At 39.6% G+C, this 26,667-nt stretch overlaps 1 protein-coding gene across 4 annotated transcripts in view; it reads left to right on the top strand.

The window, feature by feature from the left end:
• Window positions 1-26,667, top strand: part of Rap1gds1 (Rap1 GTPase-GDP dissociation stimulator 1) — a 123,404-nt gene that overhangs the window by 9,283 nt on the left and 87,454 nt on the right. For all 4 annotated transcript variants that reach the window (XM_057793531.1, XM_057793530.1, XM_057793529.1 and 1 more), the window contains exon 2: window positions 14,816-14,923. In XM_057793531.1, the coding sequence (XP_057649514.1) occupies window positions 14,816-14,923 (108 nt within the window). The remainder of the gene's footprint in view (window positions 1-14,815; window positions 14,924-26,667) is intronic.

Genomic DNA, 26,667 nt, shown 5'->3' with positions numbered 1-26,667 from the left:
CTGGGGAGTATTATTTTATTATATTTTTACAAAGACTTCCCTAGCATATAAGACTTAACATAAAATTGTTACCTACAGGAGAACTACAGAACGATAATGTGATTAGGTGACTCACTCTGTTATTTTTAAGTTACAGGAAAAGACTTACACAGATTATTTACAGTAATCTCAAATAACTAATAAGTTCTCTTCACTTGTGCTGGGATTTTTTTAATAGAACAATCAAGCAAATGGGATTTGTTGTACGTCCACACACTGTGGCTTTGAAAGCTGTGAGAAAAGCATACTATCTTAGGTGTTGTGAAACAAGAGCTTTGTCAGGTTGAAGAAAACTATTTGCTGGATGTCTTGGAAAATATTCTTATTTGAAGATTCACTAAGTGGTTGGTACTGATTATTGCAAGCAAAGCCGAAAGTTGATGAGCATAGCTTCATAGAAATGTGGATGCCGACTGACCCTCATAAAATTGGAAGATAGGTTTGGTTTAAAATATAATGAGAACAAATAAAAATTTTATGTGAACTGATAAATTTCCTTTTACCTGCAGAAATTCAGTTTTGGGGAAGATTATGATGTTAAGCTACAAGAGAGTTCATAGCTGTCCACTGAGCTGTGCTTCTGGCTTTGACATGGTTTGTACAAGCACAGTCAGTCAGATGAGAAGAAGACAGCATTACCAGTGTAGGTGCTAACAGAAGGTGACAGAGCAAGGAGTGCACACAGTTATTCTCCACTTTTGCAGAAGCTTGACCTCTAACTGTAGACAAAGAATAATGGAGAGCAATGAATAATAGAGACAGATAAGGCCACAACCTGGAATCCTCAGAGAAAACACAGACTCCGAGAATTGAAATAGTGGCAGATCCCAGATTTCAGCACCCAGTGCACATTCTCTGGCACGTACATGTGTCTATTCCGTGTAAGGATCTAGACGGTTTTCCTAGAATTTATTTCCTTTATGAGCTGAGCACCTATAAAAGCTGAGTCTCTCGTAGGCATCCCTTTTGATACTGTGGCAGAGACTGTCCCTAGCCATTTTACTCTTTGTTTTTAATTACAAATTCAGACATGTGGACAGTTGATACCTAGTACAGCTGGTTAATTTGGTTGGAAATTTTCATTCTTGAGGAGCTTCCGTCTACGTAAAGAAGCCTACGGAAAATCCTTGTTTTTGTACAGTTCTGGTCTGCTCAGAGTGAGTTTCATTTATCTCTACGAAGTGCTAACTGCCTGGGCAGAAGAAGGGTCAGAGCTTTGATTCATCCAGCGTTGGTCCATACTCTGGCCATGTTATCTCGCTTCTGCATTCAACTTGGTTGACAATACTTTCTTCACAGGAAAGTTGCAGTTATTTCATAAGATGTATGAATGTGAGCGTCCGTTTCCAAAACTGAAAATATAATCACATTTGGAAAACTTGATCTTATATGTTTATTGTGCTTACATAACCATGCAGTGAACATTGTTATTATAACAAATTATATTTTCGAAAGATAGCTATAATAATTTCTTGCCCCACATAATTGTCTATAACTTGCTATCCCATTTGAGAGTTAGGATCTCTTTCTCCTGTAGAATCTTAATATGCCAGTGACTTGTTTTCGATCTGTTGAATACAGAATTCAGCAGGAGTGTTACACTATGTGACTTTCTTGTCCCAGTCATAAACGTTACTGTTGCTTGTTTGTTGGAACACTGCTCTGTCTGCGTGCCCAAGGCTGCCAGGGTAGTGGGCAGTAAATGAGGCCTTGTGGAGAAGTGTTAGTGTTGGGGTTAGGCAGGCAGTCCGAGTGCTCAAGCCCTTCCTGGCCAGACTCAGACCTGTAAGTGCATGAACCTTTGCCTGGTTGAGATGGTGTTTCAGATCCAGCCATTGGGGCGCTTCAGAGTTACCCCGAGTCATCTCTAAGACTCAACACAGAAAGTCTGAGCTTTGTAGAAATAAGAAATCTGCAATCTGCAGTGTGTGCGTGTACATTCCTATCTCAAAGAGTCTGTGTGGGTAACATAATGGCTCTTGTTCATACCAGTAAGTTTGTTGTGTTTGTTGAATGGTGATAATTGGAGCATTTCCTCGGTAAGAAACAGATTGATACTAAAATTCATCATAGAAGTAAACAAATGTTTCCTGTGTTTTTCTGTAGTTTCACATGTGAATAACTTGATAGGGAATTTTGCCAGGAAGTCCTTGTAACTGTATGGCAGAGTGTTATTTTATTCAGTAGTAATCGCCATCTTCCAAAATAATGATAGGTAGGTAGCTAGGGTGTAACTGGAGGTTTCTCTTCTGCGCCCCAGTTTCCGAATACCCACTGTGAGGCTTAATATTATTTGCAAACTGTTTGGCCTATTAGCTCAGACTTATTATTAGCTAGTTCTTACAAATTAAATTAATCCATTTCGGTTAATCTATATAGTGTCATATGGCCATGGCATTACCTCACATCTTGCTTCTCTAGCGGCTGCTGGCGTCTCTCTGACACCACCTTCTTTTTTCCTGTATCTTTTCTTGGATTTCTAGCCTGGCTTAATTCTTCCTGGCTATTGGCCAAATCAGCTTCTTTGTTAACCAATGGTAATAAAACATATTCACAGCATACAGAAAGGCATCCCATGTCACAAGCGGTTAACAATAGTCATTTTTAGCATTTGGTTGCTTCAGAAGAAGGTGTGTATGTGTACTGTGTACATGGGCACAGAGTGCTTCTGGAAGGATACATAAGAAGTACTAACACAAGCTGCTTCTCGGAGTAAACTGGGATATGTAAAGGAATGCTCGTTGAAGTAAAAATAAAAAAAATGATTTCTGTATTATGAAAATGGGGAGAGCTATGTTGTGTTCATCTTTGTGTCTTTAGCATCGAGTGTGATGTTTAGTGACTGGGCCTTTAGTTCATAGTGGAATAAATAGAAAGTTGATGTTATCTTAATTTTCAATCACCTTATGCATAACATGTTTAGTTTTTTCTCACATAGCTCCTCAATTCTCAAGAAGCTATTTATAGATCTGTATTTGTCCATGTCCAATCGGAAGATGAACCACAGAATGATAGATAGATAGATTGATAGATAGATAGATAGATAGATAGATAGATAGATAGATAGATAGATAGATACTGTTGTGGGATTTCGATACTTTTAGCCAATGACTTTGGAGGTTTACGAATCCTAGGACGTGGTCTTGTCTGCAGAAGTGACAACTTGTAAGTTTAGGGAGAGGGGCTCGCCTTCTTTTGTTCCTGTGCTCTCTTGGGTGGTCGGAGTGGAGCAGGCAACTTGCTCTTCACCCCTGGACAGAACGACTGGACAAAGGCAGCTGGATCAGCAGCAGCGTCTAAACCGTTCTGTAATCAATGAGTGTTTACCCCTATTTTATACCTAAATAAATTCTTGAGAACCCTTAACAGACTCTCAACAGACTCTCAAGGCATCTCACTACAAGATATTGTAGCAAGAAACATGAAATCTAAGTTTGAAGACATAGCTTATTGTTCAGAGCATTTTTAAAATATTTTACTTCATGATTGCATGTATGTTTGTGTGCCTGGTGCCGGGTCAAGGGTGTCAGACCTCCTGGAACTGGAGCTACAGATGCTTGTGAGCCACCATGTGGGTACTGGGAGTTGAACCAGAGTCCACTGGAAGAGCAGCCAGTGCTCTAACCGCTAAGCTATCTCTTTAGCCCCTGCCCAGAGCCTATTAGTGCTTGCTCTTTAAGCCCGTGTCTCAGTTGGTGGTGTGATTAAGAGCCTGGTACTATTTACACATGGAGGAGTGCACTGTGGAAGAACCCCAAACCTAAGATGACAAAGGCTTATGTGCGGTGCCCGCCAATAAATATACACACGTATTTTTATCCATTCCATAAATCTTCCCTTGCAAAGAAGGAAGCATCTCTGTGTATTGCCTTAAAGACGAGTTAGAAACAGAGCTTTCCAAAGAAGAGGCTAGTATGCAGTCGTAGAGTATCTCCAGAGAGGGAACCTGACTTTACTGTACCCTACCTTTTTTCCCTCCAGTAATTACCGTGGTACAGAAATGCCAAGAATAGAGGAAATTATCACTTCCAGATAGTAAATTTTTTAGGTAGGGTGTGTGTGGTGCATACATGTGTATATGCTTATGGAGGTCAGTGGACAACCTCTGGTAGTACCCTGAAAACCATTGTCCACCTCCATTGAGACAGGGTTTCCCGTTGGTCTGGAGTTCATCAATTAGGCCAGACTGGCTAGGCAGCAAAGCTGAGATCCTGCTGGCTCTACCTCTCAGCTCTAGGATTAGAGCTACAAACTGCCGAACATTTCCACGTCAGTTCTGAGGACTGAACTCATGCGCTCACGCTATGAGGTAAAGAACTGTGCCAGCTGAGCTACTTTCTTTCTCAGTTCAGCACACAGTAAATTAAATAGAATATTAATGATAAATTATTGAGCAGTGGTAGACTAGGGAACTCGAAAGCCAAGAAAGCCAAGAAAAAGGTTTCCAAGGGAGGAGAAAACAGATTTTCTTTGAAATACTAAGTTTCATTGTTCTGACCTTTCTCCCTGGTCGTGAGGTCAGATCCAGAGCCCCGCATATACTAAACTTGTATACGCTTGCTACCACTAAGCTACCGTCCCAGGTGGCAGCCTTCTGAGTAGTAGTTCACTTGAGTTTACAGGCCAAGGCTGATCCGTGGTCACCTGGCCTGAAAGCACAACTCTAAAGGAAAGGAGGCTGACAGTGCTGGGCTGAGCGCACAGAGAATTGTAGCAGAAGGGAGGAACTGGGAGGCAGTGCTAAAACCCAGAGCTAGAAAAGCATTCTTCAGGAAGCCAAAGCTCTTCTGTCTGTGAGACAGGGTCTCCAGCGTCTGTATGTAAGGGAGTGCAGAGGCAGTGCCGAAAACCCTGGCCTGACCTGAGGGTTAGGTGGACTATCGAGGACTCTACTGTGCGGAACTGCATGAGTTCCAGGAGAAGCAGGGGTTACATGGGGAAAGCCATTACTTCTAGGCATTTGACACTGGGGAAAAATTTCTCTAACCTCTGCCTCCCTCCCTCCCTCCCTCCCTCCCTCCCTCCCTCCCTCCCTCCCTCCTTCCCTCCCACAGAGAGTCTCATTGAACTCTTGAGTCCCGATTCAACTAACCTGACTGGCCAGAGAGCTCCAGAGATCTGCTCCTACATCTGCCCCCATCCCCAGGTTTCTGCTCCTGTATCTGCCCCCATCCCCAACACTTACAGAAGCACCCTCAGGTGGTTCCCGTGCTCCTATCCTCAGTCCTATCTCTCTCTCTAGCTTGGTGTCTGTAGGTCAGGCTGAAGGTGAACTTGCATATGAAGAACAAATAGGTTAGTTGATATCTGATGTAATCTTCTGTTCAGATTTTATTCTTTTGTTTTAAGCATGTGATGTATTCGTGTTTTTAACCAGTCATATGTTCTGTTTTCTTTGTCTGAATCTGTTGTATGGTTTTCCTCTTCTGTCAGACAGACATATCCTAGAATCTGGGGCAGAACTTAGAGGTAGGATATCACTTACACTTGAACCTTAAGTACCAGGAATCAACAGTGCATCATAAGCAGGCACTTGAGTTGATGCTGAAGAGTTGATGCTCGCAGCCTCAGTATTAAGTCTAAACCTGTGTACTAACTTCAGGAGCCAAGTGGAGTGTGAGAGTTAAGAAAAAAAATAAGATGGAACCCTAGATGGGAAAAACTACTGAGACATTGTTCTTGGAGAATCCTAGAGAGAGTGCTGGTATCGTGAGGTCTTAGGTGGTCTCGCAGGTATCATAGGCGTAAGAAACTGTAACAGGACAGATAGGTTTCAAGTGGATATTTTATTTTTGTGTTTATACAACTCAGAAGTGAGGTTTGCAGGTACAAGTACATTCTACCATTTCGTGTCTTCCAGAACTTTTCCTCTGTGTAGAGGTTTTTTCAGTAATTCATAGCAATCTGGTAATGGCAGGTTTTTACCAGCATTGTTCCAGTATGGTTCTTGGCTTTCTTTTAAAGAGTTTAACATGCTATCAAGCTTTATTAACTTATCTACATTGATTTTTCTCTATTGCCTTCTATAACATCCTGGTTATTGACCACTATTTGACATGGAGCTCTAGTAATTCTTTTCCTTTAGGTGCCTGTGGAGAAAACATCACACCAAATATTTTTCTTGTTCAGTTCCTAAAGAATTAAGCTTGGATCTTACTGTGACTTGCTCTGTGACTAAATACAAAGATAATGTATTAATTTGTAATTTCTCTCATGTTGTATGCTAAAACCATATTTGACAATGTAAAACAGGAAGCAGTTGTTGAACTCATGGTGGATGTGAAGTAAAACTGAACTGTGCCCTGCTCTTAAGCACTAAGGTTTAGTATTGAAATCACGAAGACTGGCTGACTCTCAGCTTAAACACGACTCTAGTAAGACAGCAGGATTTCTCTTCACTACTTCAGAATGGATGAGGCCTGCACTGTAGCTCAGTGTTGGAACATTTACTTAGGGTAGATTGAACTCAAAGCTCTCAGCCACAGCCTGAAAGAAGGTAGCAGGGAGGGCAGAGAGGGGAAGGGGACTTTGCTCAGAATGTTTTTTATAAGAAAGAAGATTGCTCAAAAAGTTTTGTACCGGCTTTCTGAAATAACAAGAGAAGCAACCCCGCAGTGATAGGAGTCATTACTTTTGTCATAATAAAAATATTTCTTAGTCAAGGCAATTTACGTCATAATTTGTAACAATATGTAAGTACAGGAAATGGAAAAATTAAAGTTAAGTTGTCAGGCTCTATTACATTTTTCACTCAGGAGAGTAATGTGAAAATGTTCGAATTTCCCATCCAATAAAAATCTACCAATAGTTTTATGTACACAAAAGTATAAAACTAAGGAAATGAAAAAAAATATCCACAAAATTGGAATTGTATGAATTTTTGCAAAAATAATTCTCTGAGTCAGTTTACTAACTTAGGAAGTTACCTAAATTTCTAATTCAGTCCTGTTTTAGAAGTTGACTAAATTCACGAGGTCTTGTTTTGTATGAAGTCAGTTTTGCGTGCAGTGGAAGAGGCAGGTGATGTGTGAGGTGCAGTTACAGCTAGTCTGTGGGATGAGGAGCTCCACCCTGTGGGTAAAGAACAGACTCAGTAGTCGCCTTTCTCCTGGCTGTCTTCTGATAACTGGCAGAGAGCAGCTTAAGGAATGAAGGTTGACTTTTACACTGTTTGAGAGCCAAGCCCATCGCTGCAGGAAAGTCAGTGTGGCGGGGACTGGAGGCAGCTGGTCACGTTGTACCTGTAGTTTAGAAGGCAGAGTGGGATGAAGGCAAGTGTTCAGCTCACCCCATCCTCTCCCACCACTGCCCTACCCACCCCTGCCATGACCCCCATCCCCCACCAGCACCCACCCCTGCCACCACCATCACCCCCACCCCACCCGTTTCCCACCCCTGACACCTTCTTGTATTATTTTTTGAGATAGGGTCTCTCTTCATAGCCCTGGCTGGCCTGGAACTTGAACTCACAGCCTTATGTTTGACTGACTGGCCTTTCTTTCATTTGGTCCTAGACCCCAGCCCATGGGACAGTGCTGCTCACGTTCATGATAGTCTTCTCTCTTCAGTTAGACATTACTGGAAATGTACTCTAGGCACACCCTTGTGTTCAAATGATTTTAAATCCTGTCAGATTGACGATCAAGATTAATCTTGATCAAGTGGATAAGTGTTGAGTAGATGCAGGGTTTCGGTGTTACTGCCACTGGTAGGCCATATTGGGAACAAGCTCGTGCATGTGAATAGGTATACTATATGCTAGGGCTATACATACACCAATAAAAGAGTGTACAGTTTATGAAGTTTAGAGTTTGCATTAAATAAAATAGCTTATTTTTTCTTCACACATAGCATTCCTACTTCTTAAATGCTATTTGAATGTCCTCCAAGTAATGCAATATGCACTTTGCATAGTAATTTTTATCCAGATTCATCTTTTCCACATCATGTATTTGTGCTTATGAGGCATATTTAATATTTATATTTCTGTTAGCACGAGCTTCTGTGGGACAATGTCATAAGAACTAATTGAAAGAAAATGGCTCCCTATACATTACCTTTTTTAATATTCAAGGTTTTTCTTCGACTCAATAATAATTCTGAAAGTAATAATAAATTAATACCTTTTAGCTATTGTTTCTGAGTTCTTAGTTGTATGTGTGGGGGTGTGTGTGATGTGTTTAAACTAGCTGACATTTTGACAAATATCTGTAGTAGCTATAGCAATTAGAAATGATTTTTCTACTAACTTCTTTGGCTCGCTAGGAAGTAAGTTCTTGCTTTGTTCACTTACCTCTCCCATCCTGAGACTCGTAAAAGGTGGCAGCGGTGTTAGGGAGATGTGGCGGCTGGTTTTCCGTCCACTTGACACAAGCCAGAGCCATCAGAGAGGAGGGGCCTCAACTGAGAAAAAGACGCCAAGAGATCAGGCTATCGGAAGCCTGGGGCAGTTTTTTAGTTAGTGATTAAAGGGGACGTCCCATCCTGTTAGGACTGGTGCCATCTCTGGGCGGGTGGTCCTGGGTTCTATAAGAAAGCAGACTGAGCAAGCCATTTGGGAGCAAGCCAGTAAGCTGCCCCTCCTCAGCGGCCTCCGCATCAGCTCCTTCCCCCAGGTTTCTGCCCTGCTTGAGTTCCTGCTCTGAGTTCCTTGATGATGAACAGTGATGTAGAAGTGAAAGCAGAGTAAACTCTTTTTTCCCCCAGTTGCTTTTTGGTATGGTGTTTCATCACAGCAGTAGATACCCTAAATCAGCACAAGGGGGAGTTTTCTGTGTTAAACAACCTCACAGTTAACTTAGTAGACCATTGACGTGATTGGTGGCACTATTTTCTCACTTGTTAAAAACATCAGAAAAAAAGGGAGACCATGATTTGCTGATGTAATTCTGTGTATAGACAATTGAGAAAACTTAAAGACAAACCACTTACTAATCACAGAATTTGCTCGGTGACTGAATATGTGATCTTTTTTGTGGGATCATTTTGCACAGTAGCGTGTTTGTTCTCTAGGCATGTTTACCCATAGAAATGGGAACATTACATAATTCTCATTCATAATACATTTGTTGGAAGGAGTAGAGATGTCACTGTATTGTAGAGTGCCCACCTAGCACACAGGAGGTGCAGGGTTTGATCCACCTCTGCAGAAGAGGCTACGATATGGCTAAAATATGTATGTTGCAGGGTCTGAATTAAAATAGTCAATTTTATTGAGAGACCCAAAACAAGGTCTGGATAAAATCAGGTAAGTTCATGCTGTAGAAAAGCAGGCTTAATAACTAACATATGAGTGTTCCTAAAGTAAGGATAGTTTGTGTGTTCTAATCATAGAAAACAGGGAATTTTAATTCATTTATTTGCTCATTTAGTTCTTCAGTCATTCACTGTAGAATGCATGCTTGTGATGATAAGTGGATTTTAAAAATCTGACCATCTAAGAAAGCTGAAAAATGAGCAGTGACTTAGGAGCTACTGCAAGATGGGACAGAGTCAGTGTAATTATATCAAGATAGTTAGAAACAAGAGACTTCAGAGATAGTTGTGTATGTAACAGACAGGTGGTTATTTAATTCATTAAGGAAAGGATAAAATATTAAAGCTATCAACATGTAAGAATAAACATCAATCTTAGAACATATGAAAAATGAATTTCATTGAATTAAAGACATAAGTGAAGGGGCTGGTGGAAAATCCATGTGTTTAAGAACTCTTAATTAAGCCCAAGTGTGGTGTTGCCTACCTCTAATCCCAGCACTTGGGAGACAGGCAGATTGATCCCTGTGAGTTCTAGGCCAGCTGGGTCTACATAGGAGTGACTCCGTCTCAAAAAAAAGGAGGAGGAGGAGGAGGAGGAGGAGGAGGAGGAGGAGGAGGAGGAGGAGGAGGAGGAGAAGAAGAAGAAGAAGAAGAAGAAGAAGAAGAAGAAGAAGAAGAAGAAGAAGAAGAAGAAGAAGAAGAAGAAGAAGAAGAAGAAGAAGAAGAAAAGAAAAAAATTATTCATCCAGAGCAGGGGCTCTCACCTTTGGGTTGTGACACCCTTCTATGGAGTTTGCATAGCAGCTATTCTGCATATCAGATATTTGCATTATAATTAGTCCAGTAGCAAAATTTCAGTTATGAAGTAGCAATGAAAATAATCTTATGGTTGGGGGTCACCACAACATAAAGGAACTGTATTAAAGGATCCAAGCGTTAGGAAAGCTGGGAATCACTGATTCCAAGGCAGCTGAAGCTATGCTACATTTCAGCATTTTAAATAAATTCAGATCAATACTTAAAGAAATCTTACTGTGAATCCATTTCTAAGACAGTGTTAAAATGTCTCACATCTTGATTTAAGTAATTATTATGTGAACACATTTATCAAAACTCAACCTAATAGTAATTTAAAATCTGTACATTCGAGTACATGTGAATTATCTCTCAATTTAAAAAGCATATATTGGAAAATAAAAATGATTAGGCTGACGACTTTTTTTCAATTGGCCTCAGGCTTGCTAATGGAGCATCATCTATCACAGTGACACCTCCGGCCCTCTCTGCCTCACTGGGCAGCCACCTCCGTCCCCTTCATTCCCTGCACAGGAATAACTGATGAGATTAATATACTGAGAGGAGCCAGGGACAGCGGGTGCTGTGCAGTTGTAGGCCCAGCTAACTGGAGGCTAAGACCAGAGGGTCATGTGAGCCCAGGCATTCAAGACTCGGTAATACAGTCAGAGTCCAGTCCAGTAGCTAGTTAGCTAGCTAGAGTGGATGTGGACACTTCTGCCTCCTTTGTGTCTTTCTTGTTTGTTTGTTTTGTTTTTTTTCAAGACAGGGTTTCTCTGTTTAACAGCCCTGGCTGTCCAAGAACTCTGTAGACCAGGCTGGCCTAGAACTCACAGAGATCCGCCTGTCTCTGTCCTCTGGATTGCTGGGACTAAAGATGTGGGCTGCTATCACCTGGCTTATCCCTTTTGTGGCCTTAATCTTTTAGAAAAGGTAACAATTTTACTTCTCCAAATCTTTGGTTGCCCACCTTTGGCAAATACAGGAAATATAAAATTCACCAGTGCGGTTCCTGACAGTTCCATGTGACGGCAGGAGTCAGTAAATCTTATCAGTTTAAAATTCCGTGTGAACCCATGGCATATGTCTCTAGAGGTTCTGAATCTCAGTAGGAAACAGAGGGCAGTGTTTTTAGACTCTTTCATATAATTATGATAAGAAATCTCAGGTAGGAATCTTTACCATACAGATTATTGTTCTTAGAAAGTCCATTTAAACCATATTTTGTATTTACTGGTAATTCAACACAGTGAAACTGTGCAGTGAAAATGTCTCAATCTCCCATTGCTGATGAGTATTGTAATAAGAAAGAAATGGACAAGTAAACAGAAGCATTTTTTTACACTTTTTGTTTTTGCAGTGGTAAGACTCAAACCAAAGGCCTTGTACATACTAGGGAAATATTCTAACAGAGTTATGCTGTAGCCTGAAAATGTATTAACAGCAAAAGTATTTCCCCCCAAAATAATCCCTTTTATATAAGACAACGTGTGACTTATTTTATATTGTACCAAGAAAGCACATACCTGGTAGTCAATATAAATAACCCTAAGCAGAATTTCACTGTTTCACGGTGGTATATACCTTTAATGCTAACACTTGGGAGACAGAGGCAAGGGGATCGTTGATCTCAAGGCCAGCCTGGTCTACTAGCATGGTCAAGGCTAGCTAGGGCTGCATAGTGAGACTCCAAACAAAAGGAAAATAGTTCTGTTTTTACTCAGTTTAGAAATGTTATATTTAGACTGTTATATTTGTAAATTATTCTCTAGTGCAATCTAGTATCACAGTTTAAGTACATGCCAAAGTATTGGGGTAGCACATACAGGTTGAACGAGAATGTGGGCACTGAGTAGAACAGCCGTTGTCAGTCCCCTTTGGGGGTCACATCACGGATATCCAGCCAATCAGATATTTATATTACAATTTATAACAGTAGCAAAGTTACAGTTATGAAGTAACAGTGAAAGAATTTTATGGTTGGGAGTTAATGTGGGGAGCTGTATTCAGGGGTCACAACTTCACATGGTTGAGAACTACTGAACTAGAACGTGCTTTTTTCTTTTAAAACATCTTGATACATATTTTTTAAATTTAATTTTTTCCAAAGAGTGAATCATATATCTCCTTAAAATAAGGGTACCACATTTCTAGCAATACCATAAACTTGCCATGTACAAAACTTGGTTAAAATGTGTGCTCTTTGGATGGAGATTTAACTGAGTGATGGAAGACTTGTGTAGGTTTTGGGCTAGATTGCTAGTGCGTGCATGTGCGCGTGTGCGCGCACACACACACACACGGGGGGGGTTATTTGGAAGTAAGATCTTATTATTGGTCCACTATTTTGAGTTTTTACTATGTTAGTTTTCTTCACTGAAAATGGTATGTTTAGTATTTATGAGTTAAAAAGATGGCTGATGTTTCTGTGTACACCAATCAGATGGTATTAGTATTAAATCTTTACTATCATGTTTTATAAGCCTTAAGCTTTAAGAATGTTCATGATAGAGTAGACTTTTATTATTTTATGTGTATGGATGTTTTGTGTACATGTATGCCCATGTACTGCATTCCTGGAGCCCTTGGAGGTCAGAAGAGGGATTTGGATCCCTTGGGACAAGAGTTACAGACAGTTGTGAACAGCCGTGTGGATGCTAGGAACCAAACCCAGGTGCTCTGAAAAAGCAGCCAGTACTCTTAACTGCTGTGCCATCTCCCCAGCCCTAGGAAAATATATTTTAACACAGCCGTTAAGGATGCATTGAAAAGCTCTACAGTAGGAAACTGGATCTGTGTGGAAGACACATTGTTGTGCTGTGAACCGCCATGGTTGTGAAGCACACTGGTGCAGCTGCAGATCATCGGGAGTTCTTCTCATCCTGCCTCCTTTCTTTAGAGAGAACAGACTGTGTCTTTAATGTGTTTACTTCTCACTGGTAAATAGTTTGTCGCTTAAAGGAGAAAAAAACATAGCTATATTTCTTGTTGGTGATAAAACTAAAGTTTTTCTAGATAAAATTGAAAACATGGGAAACTTAAATCACATTTGTTACATCGATAGCTTCCCAATATTGAATACGCTTCTTTAAAAACAAGATTGGTGGTGATATAATAAATTCAGTAATTTGAAATCACTTAGTGAAGTATGTCAGCACTTGGTGATAAACATAATTCAGTGCTAATGTTTTTTTATATTTATTTATTTATGTATACAATGTTCTGTCTGCGTGTACGCCTGCAGGCCAGAAGAGGGCACCAGACCTCATTACAGATGGTTGTGAGCCACCATGTGGTTGCTGGGAATTGAACTCAGGACCTTTGGACGAGCAGGCAATGCTCTTAACCAGTGAGCCATCTCTCCAGCCCAGTGCTAATGTTTTTTAAAGTGACTCATGCAGAAATATAAGCAGCCTGTGTACATGAAAGATTTAATGTGCAAGAGATCAACAGATTCTAATGTAATGGTTGGAAATGATCGAAGGGATTGTTTCTTATTTCGCACGGCAGCTAACTGTTGAAGAAATAGAACTTTGCTGTACTAGCACAGCTTCCCCGGTTAGTTACCTCAGCTTGTCTTTTCTACCTCTGCTCAATCAAAGGATTCTAAGTCAACACATCCTAAAAGACTGAGTGTAGGAAGTAAGATGATTCTGCCTTCTGCTGAGCCACACACTGCGCCTATATGTTTTCTATACCACTGCTTTTCATTTAAAGCAATGTTTAGATAACTTACAGAATAAAACTTTAAAAGGCTTAGTTTTACTTTTGCAATTTAAATAGAAATATTGTAAACAAGAGGTCTTTGGCAAATCCCAATAAAATTTAAATTTATGAGATTCCATGGTCAAGGACAGAGAACGATCATTGTAACTCAGACTGTTTGGCTTTTTAAAACAATACTCTATGAAGCACTTTTCAAATGGTCGTATAAAAATAGACTTTGTATCACATTTAATATTATTTGAAATCATTGGAACTTCTATAAACCTTCATTTTTATTTTCTGTGTTTATAAGGGTACAAGCTGGTGAGATGGTTCCGCAGAAAAACAGTGCTTACCACCAAACCTGATAACTTGAGTTCGGTCCCTGGGAGATCTGTAGAGTAGAAGGAGAAAGCTTACCACAAAGGTGCCTGGCATGAGCATATTTGTATACACACACAAGACACACAGAGTTACATAAATATAAAAGAGAATAGAAGCAAAATATGGAACTATAATTTACAAAACTATGCTTTCATGACTAACTTTTCTCAAGTGTATCTGGTTTCTTCAATAAGATATTAGATTATTGAAAAAGAGTCATTATAATCTGGGATATTGGTGATATCTTAATTATACATGGAGTTACTAGTTCATATTTGAGTTAAATGAACACTTATTTTTAAAATTTGCAATAACTTATTGCGTGCATTCAGGGCCATTTGGAATGTACGTGGAGGCTAATTCTGTCTTGTGCAATGGTTCTCAATGTGTGGTTTAAAGCTCCCTTTGGGAGGTGTTGAACAACTCTTTCATAGGGGTCACATATCAGATATTTACACTATGATTCATAACAGTAGCAAATTTGAGGAACTGTATTAAAGGGTTGTAGCATTAGGAGGATGAGAACTGGCCAAATGGGAACTTTTGTATCCTAGGAGCTACTGGGTTTTCTTTCACCATGTGATGGTTAGAATATTGAAGATTCTGTTTTTTTTTTTTTTTCTTCTGTAAACAGATAATCTCAGTGACACCTTAAAGAAATTGAAGATCACAGCTGCTGACAGGACAGAGGACTGCTTAGAAGGATGCTTGGATTGTCTGCTTCAAGCCTTGGCTCAAAATAGTAAGTTCCATTGTTTATTCAAATTCCAGACTAGGAAAGGATCAGATCAGCATTGTTTAGAAATCAGTATACAGTTAGGCATGTAATTTGCACTCACAGACTTTGAATTCTTTTGAATCTTATATGTGAATGCTGAGATTGTTTCCAGTGTTCTGCCCGCCTACCCACCCTCCACCAAAAGCTTTGCAAAACCCAACTGATAGTCAAAGAAAAGAGGAGACTGATGGGTGGGATGACATTTATATCAGCTCCAGAGAGGAGCCATTATGGCTTTTCCCCCCTCAACACCTACATCTGTGTTTTATAACCAAACATAAAATAAGACTAAACAGTTTATGTGTAAGGAGGAGACAAGAGAAACAAGGGGATTTAAAATACTTAACATTGTTTTTCTTAGTGCTTCTCAACTTTTAAAGAAATCTTATTTTAAGACCATATATTTGTCCATAGATTAAATTGGAAGGAAATAACAGTGGTCACACAAATTTCTTAAAACCTAGGGCCAAGCTTGATATTCCGTGTCTGGTAAATAACACCAGAGAGAGAAATCACATAGTTCTTCATTGACGGTCCCAGTGCATTATTGCACTTGATAGAATGTGTCTATTCACTAATTTTTGCGTTATCATAGTGAGTGGATGTGTATGTAGATATATATACATGTTTATGCATATGTATATCTGTATATCTATATACGTCTATCTATCTATCTATCGATCGATCGATCGATCGATCTATCTATAAAATGATCTTCAGTTGTTCCCATACTCCTACTTGGTGGTACTGTATTTATATTTCATTATACTATTATCCTCATGGACTAATTATGTAGCCCTGTCCAAGAACTCAGGGGAGAGTATATTGTATGGTTTTAATTTCAGGCACACAGAGGTGGGCAGGTCTCTTTAGATTTTATGAAACTGCCTAGAAAATACAGAATAATGGATTCTAATTCTCTTTGTTGAAAAGAGCACTTTCGAAGCTAATCTGTATTTGCTGCTCTTGTCATGGTGACCAGAACAACTTGGAGGAAAAAAGATTTCTTGTCTTAATTTCAGCCCATTATGGTAGGTCATGGAGGGACAGAGTCGGTCAGCTACCAGCAACCAGGAAGGAGAGAGAGGAAGGCATTGGGGCTTTTTATTCCCACATAAAATCATTCAGTGTTTTATTTAATTTATTTGAAAGGTTTTTTTTTTTCATTTTACATACCAACCACCGTTTCCCTTCCATCCTCTCTTCCTGCCCCCCCCCTTTCACCCCACCCAAACCCCCAATCCACTCCTTAGACAGGATAAGGTCTTTTTTGGGGAGTCAACAAGTCTGACATATCAAGTCGAGAAAGGACCAAGCCCCTCCTGTTTCATGGTTGACCAAAGTATCCCTCCATAGGGAATGGGCTCCAAAAAGCCAGTTCATGCAGTAGGGATAAATTCTGGTCTCACTGCCAGTGGCCCCACAGACTGCCCAGCCACAGAACTGTCACCCACATTCAGAGGGCCTAGTTTGGTCCCAACCAGTTGGTTCCCCATCTGTCAGTCCAGAGTCCCTGAGCTGCCACTAACTTGGGTCAGCTGTCTCTGTGGTTTTCCCCATCATGAGCTTAACATCCCTTGCTCATATGATTCCTCCTCCCTCTAATCAGTTGAACTCCAGGAGCTTGACCCAGTGATTAGCTGTGGATCTTTGTATCTGCTTCCATCAGTTACTGGATGAAGGCTCTATGGTGGCAGTTAGGGTGGTCATCAATCTGATTACAGGGGAAGGCCAGTTCAGGCTCCCTCTCCACTGTTGCTAGGATGCTTAGCTGGGGTCATCCTTGTGTAATCCTGGGAATTTCTCCCAGGAATGGCTCCTCTATCAAGATCGCCTTCATTGCTGTCTCTGTCTGTCCCTTCCCCAACTCAACCATCCCATTCCCTCATGTTCTCTTCACACACACCTCCAATTTACTCAGGAGATCTTATCTATTTCCTCTTCCCATGCATATCTCTCTTAGGGTCCTCCTTGTTATCTAGCTTCTCAGGGGTTGTAGATTGTAGCCTAGGTGTAGTAGGAGGCTGCTTGTTTGTTCCCGGCTACCCAGACCGCAAAATAATCACTCAGAAACTATATTATTTGCAATACTGTTTGGCCAATAGCTTAATTGTGTTTCTGGCTAACTCTTATATCCTAAGATATCTTATATCTTATATTAGGATATAATATATATATAATCTGTGTATCACCACGTGGTTGTGGCTTACTGGGTAAAGTTTCATCCAGCGTCTGTTTCTGGAGGCTCTACATAGCTTCTCCCTGACTCTGCCTACTCTCTCTATATTTCTTCTAAGCTGACTGTTAAGCCATTGACCGAAAGCAGCGTCTCTATAAACCAAGTGGCAAAAACCATATTCACAGTATACATCACCTCACACATCACCTCTCCTTTTCTGTCTAAATTGAAAGGAAGATTTTAACTTTAACAAAGTAAAATTACATATATAAAAAAGGTATCAAGCAAGAATTATAGTTATAATATTTATATTTATTTATCTTTTATCATCACTAAGGAAAACTATAATTGTAACTATCTATTCTTCAACTCTATCATGATTCCAGAAGGATATAATTTTACATAAATTAACAGGAAGTACGTTGTAAGCAACTTCCAAAACCCTAGAATTGGCAGAGACATCTGATTATCCTTCTCTTTACATCTAATGTCCACTTAAGAGTGAGTACATGCTATGTTTGTCTTTCTGGGTCTGGGTTAGCTCACTTAGGATGGCTTTTTTTTCTCATTCCATCCATTTGCCGGTAAATTTGAAGATGTTGTTTTTTACTGCTGAGTAATACTTCGTTATGTAAATATACCACTTTTTCTGTATCCGTTCTTCAGTTGAGGGACATCTAGGTTGTTTCCAGGTTCTGGCTATTACGAAGAATGCTTCTGTGTTGCCGGGCGGTGGTGGCGCACGCCTTTAATCCCAGCACTCGGGAGGCAGAGGCAGGCGGATCTCTGTGAGTTCGAGGCCAGCCTGGTCTACAAGAGCTAGTTCCAGGACAAGAACCAAAACCACAGAGAAACCCTGTCTCGAAAAACCAAAAAAAAAAAGAATGCTTCTGTGAAATACAGTTGTGCACATGGCCTTGTGTATGGTTGAGCGTTCCAAGTGTACTGTTGCTGAGTCTGAGGTAGATCGATTCCCAGTTCTCTGAGAAACCACCATGCTGATTTCAGTCTACCTCAGGACACAGCATTGGGGACCTTTAAAGAAGAACTGTAATCAACCTCCTTTAGCTAGTACTGACTCCAGCTTTCCAAATAGCATCACCAGTTGGTGGCCGGGCTTCAACACATGAGGCTATCATGGCATTTCAGATTCATACCATAGCGTAATCTTTAAAGTTGAGTTTCAATAACCTTTCCTTTTGAGGTTGTAACTCTGTCAGGCTATGTAATACAGAGATGACTGATGAGTTGAGACAAAAAGTTTAATGAGAACATTTGTATAATGCTCAAGATAGTAAAGAAATAAAGAAAAAAAAGTCTAATCCTATGCTACTTATCACAGTAGAAGCTTGGCTGTTCATGCTTAATAAAATTAAATAAAACCTCAAATGAACTTTGTTTTTTGGTAGCCTGCCGGGTGATGACTTATGAAGATCACAGATATAAAAGATCCTTGTAACCATAGGAAAGTTTTTTGAATGGCAAGAACATGGTGACCTGATTTTACAAGTGCCTATGCTGGCAGTTTTACACAATGACATGCTTATCTTAAGTAGACTGAGGGTCAGCATAATTTTTTAAAGAGTTGTGCTGTTTAATCTTCCTTTATTTTTCCATTGTTAGTTCATTTCGTCCCCTCTGGGATAATTTTTAAAGGAAACCATTAGCTTTAGAAACTGGACGATATAATGATGGTTTCCTTGGTAATGTGAGTAAAGGCCAGAGTTGAGGAAGGGACATGACAGAGGGAAGCACAGAATAATGTCCTTTAAATGACAGGTTCAAGAAATATTACCTGGTATGATTGTTGGGTTAAATTCAAAACCTACATGTAGGCTTGTTGAATTTATGTATTGAAAATGGTCTTAGAATTATATAGAACAGAATCTTAAGGTCATAAACCCATAAGGTGTTTAACAAAACCAACAGAATATGAATTAAAGGCTTCCCAGGAAGATAATAAAGAAGTTTTTCTTTAACTGTCTAAGATAAAGTTTATAAATATTCTCATTTCTAAGACTGCCAAAAAGAATTTGACACAGGAAGAGGTTCTTGTAGTTTAGTAGTTGATTTAAAAATTCATTGGAAAACTTAATACTGAAGAAAATATAATTTTGAAGTATCTACACTGTAACTTTGGCTGTTTCAGTATTTGAACTGTATATTATAAATTAAAATTAGAATTTTGAAATATTTTAGATTAAGTTTTTAATTTTTTGAGATTAAAATATAATTACATCATTTATCCTTCCCCTTTCCTTCCTCCAGCCTCTACCATTCTCCTCTTACTCAGAAGTTCATTCTTGGATCTACAGATAAAACCTTACGCGTCCTGGAACTAACGCTTGTTGTAGATCAGGCTGGCCTTGAACTCACAGAGATCTGTCTGCCTCTGCCTCCCGAGTGCTAGGAGTAAAGGCGTGAACCACCATGCCAGACTCCTTTTTACTAATTCCTTGAGAATTTGCCCATGCGTACAGTGTATTTTCATCATTTCACTCCTGCTCCCCCTATAACTACTTTAAGATCTAGCCTTCCTCAATTTCTTATTTTTTTATTGTTAATGATTGGATCTAACTTGTAGTATCTATATGATATAGGGGTGGGGCTGTCCACTAGAGTGTGATCTACCCACCAGGAAATATATCCATAAAGAAAACGGACTTTCCTTCCCCTCATAACCATGAATTGCCAGTGGTTTCTCAGCTGGGAGTTGGAGCTTATGAGCCCTTCCTGCTCCATTCTGGAATGGTGCCTGCCTTGGTCTGTACAGGTAACCAGAGCACTATGAGTTATGACTGCATCAGTCCTGCCTTGTCTGGAAGATGCTTTCTCTGTAGCCCTCCTGAACTTATGACCTGTCGGTGTTCCCTAAGGCGTGGGGAGGGGTTGGTGATACACAGGTTGCATTAGACACTTGATAATGTCTGTGCTTTTAGCCATTGTAAGTTTGACACTATTCACTGCACAGAGGAGCTGCTTTGAGGACCTAACACTTCCTTCATCTGTGGCAGTTTGATCCTGTGTCAATTTAGCAAAGTAGAGTAGGTTCACCCCTTGCAGCCTGTGAGCTCCCAGTCTTGGGTTCTGGGTTAGCTTACAGTACCAGACATACGTTTTCTCCTAGGTATCAGGCCTTAAATCTAAGCAGAACGCGGTTGTTTACTCTGATAACCTTTGTGCCATTATCCCCGCTTTGGACATGTATAGCATGAATAATAAAAACCCGGAGACGGATACTGGGGTTGGAGCTAAAGATCAGAAAAGCAAAGCAGCCAACCAATAGAGAGATCTTACCTCTGCTGAGACTCAGACAAAGGGGCGCTCCTACAAGGCTCTCCAGCAACCTCAGCATCCACACTCCGAGTTCCCTTTATAGTCCTCCCTCCGCCCAGCCATCACTCCTGTCTCCACCTGCCTAGTGCTGGGATTAAAGGCTTGGGATCCCAAGTGCTGGGGTCACCTTTGTATGAGCTCTGGTTCTCTTTTAGACAGATTCGATCTTGTGTAGCCCAGGGTGGCTTTAGACTAACAGAGATCCCTCGGCCTCTGTCTTTCGAGTCCTGGGATTAAAGTTGTGCGCCATCACTCCCTAACGTGTGTGGCTTCTTTGCCTTCTGATCTTTAGGCAAGCTTTATTTATTAAAGCACAAGTAATATACCACTATAGGCATGTCTTGTCAGGCCAGGCCAGTCTTTATTGTAGCTCACGGGGTTAATAGCTGGTCAGACTACTGACTGGGAAGCTGCCTCCATACTGACTATTTCATGGTACTGAAATGAGATTTGTTTTTAAACCTTGATGTATGGCTTTAATGTGGTTTCCTTCTTTCTTTGTTCCCTCCCTTCCTGAGTTTAATGTCTGTCAGTTTTTAAAGATAAGAAAGAAGATCTATATAACTCAGTATATTCTACAGAATACATTTTACTTAAGCAAGTTCTCAGTGTAAATCTCTGCTCTAAATTAATAGCATTCACTCATAGAAACACTTTGATCTCACTTTTTAAATATTTTTAGTAAATATATGAAAGCCACCAGCCAAGAAATCAGCCTGTTTGTTCTGGTTTCATTTGATTCTGCTTATAGCTTCATGACTTTTAGTCAATGCTTGTTGAGTTCTAGTGATGTTATTTCATCGTCATCTGGGAGTTTAAAGCAATGAGCTACCTGCGGCCACCTAAACAGTTTGGAGTTTTGGTCACCCTGCAAGAGGGACTACTAAGGCCCAAAGACAAGAAACATTAGTATTTTATTCCTATTTTCCAAAAACTCTTGTTAATTTTTTTCCATTTTAAAACCATGAGAACTGTACTTCCTAGCTAGGGTTGAGTGGAGGGGGTCATCTGTGAAACAATCCAGCGTGGTCATCAACTTAAACTCTTATTGCTCAAGAGTTAGTTCAACTTCCTCTGCTTCAATGTGTGTGTGTGTGTACACATGTACATGCTTTAACTTCCCAGTCACTTCCATGATGTTAAATAACTCATAATGAAAATCACAAAGTTGTGTGTTTAGTATATAACTTGGCTAGAAAACCCAGATTTGTCTTGGTGAGTGAACGGTGTTTAGTTCTGTGTTGCTAATCTTACTGACTTGGTAAGTTCGTAGTTTGTTTCTTAGCCCTTTTCTTTAGCTCATTTTACATTTCTGGCTTCCAGCCAGGCTGTATTTCTAAGCACACTATTAATCTAACAGAATTATTCTGTGCTTCCATTTGGTTTTAGTCTATGGTATGTATGCCTTTAGTAGTAGCAAAACTACCTTCTCTGTAAGGGGCTGAAATACCAGATGTTCATCAAAGGCTCCACTAAATTTACTCTTAATGTAGATTTGTTGCTAACTGAAGAAATGGGAGAAAAGGGTATTTTACTTTTTCCTAGCTTTATCTAGAGTAGATTTTACTCTTTTATCCCATTATCAAATGCAGAAAAAGAAGCTATTTCTTGTGCAAGCTGAATTCAGTTGTTTACTTTTATTTATATTGCATTTCTTAGTTGTTATTTCCATGGCTCATGAATGTTTACAGCTGATACTAACGATACACTACAGTTTTTAGCGGAGAAACAGAGCGTTGAAGAATATGTGAAAGAGGGCTAGAGAGATGAGTCCACAAACAAGAGCAGTGCTCTTGCAGAGGACCCAGATTCAGTTTCCAGCACTCACATGAGCTCCATGGCTACTCAGAGTGAGCTCCAGGGGAGCCAGCACCTGCTTCTGACCTCTGTGGCCACTAGGCATGCATGTGGTGCACATACATAAACTCAGGCAAAAAAGAGAAGAAGAGAGAAGGGAAGATGATACATGAACATCTCAACTAAACTAAAATGGTCAGGTAAGAAGACATTGGTAGTCCTTGATGAATTGAGACGTTTAGACTTCAGCAGAATAATCATTAAAACTGCATGTAGCTCAGTTAGAAAATAAGGCAAACCAACTAGTCATGTCTGTGCCTTCATCACAAGTAGGAGCGAGTTCAGGTTATCGGGGAAAGAAGTAAACCTCTAAATGTCATTACTCAGACACTACTCTGGAGAGATTTCTGCAAAGACTGCACAAACTGCAACACAAAAGGAGAAGAGAAGAGGGAACCAGGGACCAAGGGTGAGCACACACCATTACATTTCTTCTGTAGAAAGGAAAACTAACTTGGTAGGAAATGTTTATACTTTGACTTAGGCTGGGTTGGAGTATTGGCTGTTTGCTTGGGTTCCAGTTCAAGGCTGGAGGCTGGGGAGCTTGAGATGGAAGAATTGCTCACACCTGGAGCCCAGGAGCTCAAGACTAGCCCAGAAAGCATGGCAAGTTCCCATGACACCACCCCCCTCACAAAAAGAACAAAAGTGCATAGGATCCCATGTGCCAATCAAGGGGACTATTTTGGGGAATGAAGGAGTTACTCTTCTTGGATCCCTGGGGGAAACAAGAAGAGGAGTGTCTATAGAAATAAGAACAACACAAAATTAGAAGACGTGCTGTATTAATTAATTTTATGTTACCTTGACCATAATACCTAACCAGAAACGAGAGGAAAGATTGGTATATTTGGCTCAGGTTTCAGAAGGTTCAGTTCATCGTGACAAGGAGGAATGCAGTGCAGTGAAGCAACTTACATCATGAGATGAGAAACTGAGACACAGAGAAAGGGGTGCTTGGTTAGCTTTTTCATTTTCCCCCATTGTCGTTCTGTCTGACGCCTGTTTAGCCCAGGGAGTGATGTTGCCCACATTCAGAATGTGCCTTCTCACACTGGCTTATTGTGACTTGAAAAGCCCTTTCAGACACCAAGGGGTGGCCCTCACCCCCAGCCTCTTTGGTCATTGCAAATCCAGTCAAGTTGTTAACGAAGATTAACTATCACATACACTAAATACTGCTTTTGGTTTTGGTTAGACATGAGAGCTTTTGAAATAAAGTCTAGGTATTCATCTCAAGTATTTACCTTTACAGCATATAAGTTGTATTAAATTAATCATTGAATAGAGATTTCAGGTGAAGTATATAAGGAAGGAAGCAGGAAAAAACCAAACCAAATGCTTTAGCTACTGAAAACATTCTTTTTCCCAGTGAAGTCATTTCGTGAAGCTGTTATCAGAAACAACTCACTGTAACCTCTACTAATAATATCCTTAAGCTTTTGGAAGGTGAAAACAAAAAGCAGACTTGGAAACTTCAGGACTTAAACGTGTAAGCAAGAGGAAGGTGCAAAGTTTAGACCAAAGTCTACTAGTTTGGATTAACTAGCAGAATGAAAAGACATGACAAGCATTTTAGAAATTAACAAATTAAAAGGGGCTGAAAGTATGGGAAAGAAAAGGTTGAAAGTAGAGTAATGGGGGAAAAGAATGACTTGAAGAGAGAATATTAATATCAAAACTAGATCTTATTTTGCCTGTAAAGCTAGGTAATTAGCGTGCTAAAGACAAAACAGCAAAAGGAAACACTAAACATCCTTTGGGTGAAGGAAGAAGTAACTCTGTTTTAAAGGGACTCAGCAGGTGCTTGTGAAAACTGACCTCATAGTGACGCATAGTGAAAATCTTAATATTTGTAGATTTTTTTTAATATTGATTATTCCAGCACTGAGTTATTGTTGATAAAGACTACAAGAAGCTTTAATATTCTTTGATTATTTATTTGATTCAAGTTAATTGACATTAATCATGTACAAGAGTCTTCTTCATTATTAGGAGATCCAGTTAGTGTTGGCTTTGGTACACAAATATAGAAGTTCTAGAAGAAAAGAAATAATAACTTTTAGAATGTGTACAATTTATGTTAGCATTATGAAGTTCTGCAACATTCTTCGTGGCACGCGAATCATCCGTGTGGTATGTGCTACTTGCCCATTGTCTCTTAGCAGCTGTCTCAGTTTTCAGCCTGTCTGTCTGTAAGGGTGATGCTGGTAGTATCTTGTTACTTGTGCTCAGTGACCCTTACATTACTTAACAATACCCGACTCAAAAGTGGTAATGTTTGCTGTCTTGATTATGCTGAAAAAAAAGAAACAACTCACAAAGTACCTCATTTAGGTGAAAAGGGAAGGGTTCTCTGTGGTAAGAACAAACCTTTTTCATCCATCAAATTGTAGAGAAGAAAAAAATCATGCAAATTCTGCTGTTGTGCCTCAAACTAGTCTAGAGAACAGTATGTGATAAAAAAATAGAAATGACATTAAATTTGTGGGTGGAAACATGAACAGAAAGTGTGTTCTAATGGATGGAGTGTGTTATGCCAGAAATATGAAGCCTCACTTAATCTTGCCATGTAGGCAGTGTATCATCTCATCATCACAAGAAAAAAAGTGAGTATAGAACAGCAAGACATTGTGAAAGAACAAGAGCACATTTGCATATCTTTTGGTTTAGTTATTGTTTTTTTGTTATTGCTAATCTCTTATTTATAAGCTAAACTTCATCTTAGATATGTGTGTTTAAGGGAAACAGCATATATTACATATTAATTATATATACTTTATATAAATGTATATGTTGTATCAGATTATCTGTTGTGGTATTGCACAGCTTGGGTTAGGATGGCCTTTATATTAGTAATGACCTCAGTGAGCAAAAGTCATGATGATAGCTAGCCATTTGGATACACTAAGGAGAAGTCACAAACTGTGTGTGTGTGTGTGTGTGTGTGTAGGTGTGTGTGTAGTTTGATACTATCTGCAATTTCAGACATCCTAGAGGTCTTAGGACTTACACTTTGCGTATAAGGAGGAATTACTGTAAACACTAACTCATTGTTTCAGTTTGTTCTTCCCTAAGAGACTATGATAGATGGGGCAATTTATAAATAACAGATATTTGTTTTCTTACTCAGAAAGATCGGAGGAACCCAGTTATCCATAAAGGCATTTGCCTAGGAGTTAGCCACTGTTAAGTAGACAGGGAACATCAGCTTATTTGTGTGTCTTCACTGGTTTATCTCTGTGCTGACTAGTTTTATGTCAACTTGACACATACCTCGACTGGGAATATGCCCCCACCAGATTAGCCTATGGACAAGCACGTGGTACATTTTCTTGATTGTTGATCACTGGAAGAGGGCCCAGTGCTGGGCTAGTGATCCTGGGTGCTGTAAGTATGCTGAGCAAGCCATGAGACAGCACTTCTCCTGGCCTCTGTTATTCAGTTCCTGCCTCCAGGTTCTTCCCCCGAATTTCTGCATGACTGCCTTGAATGGCGTATTAATACAGAATGGTTTTCCTCCCCAAGTGGCCTTTGCTCATGAAGTTTAATCAGTAGAGGAGTAGAAACCATAAATAAGATGATCTCTCTCAAAGTACCAGGAGTTTTTTTTCTACTCTGAACTGATATTTTCTTTGGAATTTTCAGCCAGGAGACTACAAAGTGATATTCTTGCTTCTTTCCCTTAAAACTTAAGTTGCCTTGAACTTCTAGCTCAGTAATAAACAGAGAGATGGCTAGTTCTGTATTTTAGTTTCTAATATTAATGGCAGTCTTTACTGAATAAATGTAACACCTTGATTTTATATAAAACTCCCTTTTCTTAAAAAAAAAAAAAGAGAGTGGTAAAAAAAGAGACTGTTTTAAACAGTGAGCCCTTAGTCAATCAGTTAATGTTAAAAAGAGTACACTTTGCTATGTCTACCTTTTACTTTTTATTTATTTATTTATTTATTTATTTATTTATTATTTTTTTATTTATTTTTTAGGGGGCAGGGTTTCTCTATAGCTTTGGAGCCATCCTATCATGGAACTAGCTCTTGTAGACCAGGCTGGCCTCGAACTCATTTTAATTCAATAAAATTATTTTTGGATAGCACTAACAATAGGGGTACTTTTTCATTTCTTTTTTCTATTTTTTTTATTGATTTTATTGAACTATACATTTTTCTATGCTCAACTCCCCTGCAGCCCTCTCCCATGGTCCCTTTGCTCCCAATTTACTCAGGAGATCTTGTCTTTTTCTACTTCCCATGTACATTAGATCCACGTATGTATCTCTTAGGATCCTCATTGTTTTCTAAGTTCTCTGGGACTGTGATTCAATAAAACAGAA

This window comes from Chionomys nivalis, chromosome 18 (genome assembly GCF_950005125.1).
Source record: "Chionomys nivalis chromosome 18, mChiNiv1.1, whole genome shotgun sequence".
In the NCBI taxonomy this organism is placed as follows: Eukaryota; Metazoa; Chordata; class Mammalia; order Rodentia; family Cricetidae; genus Chionomys; species Chionomys nivalis.
This window is presented reverse-complemented; position numbering and strand designations above follow the sequence as displayed.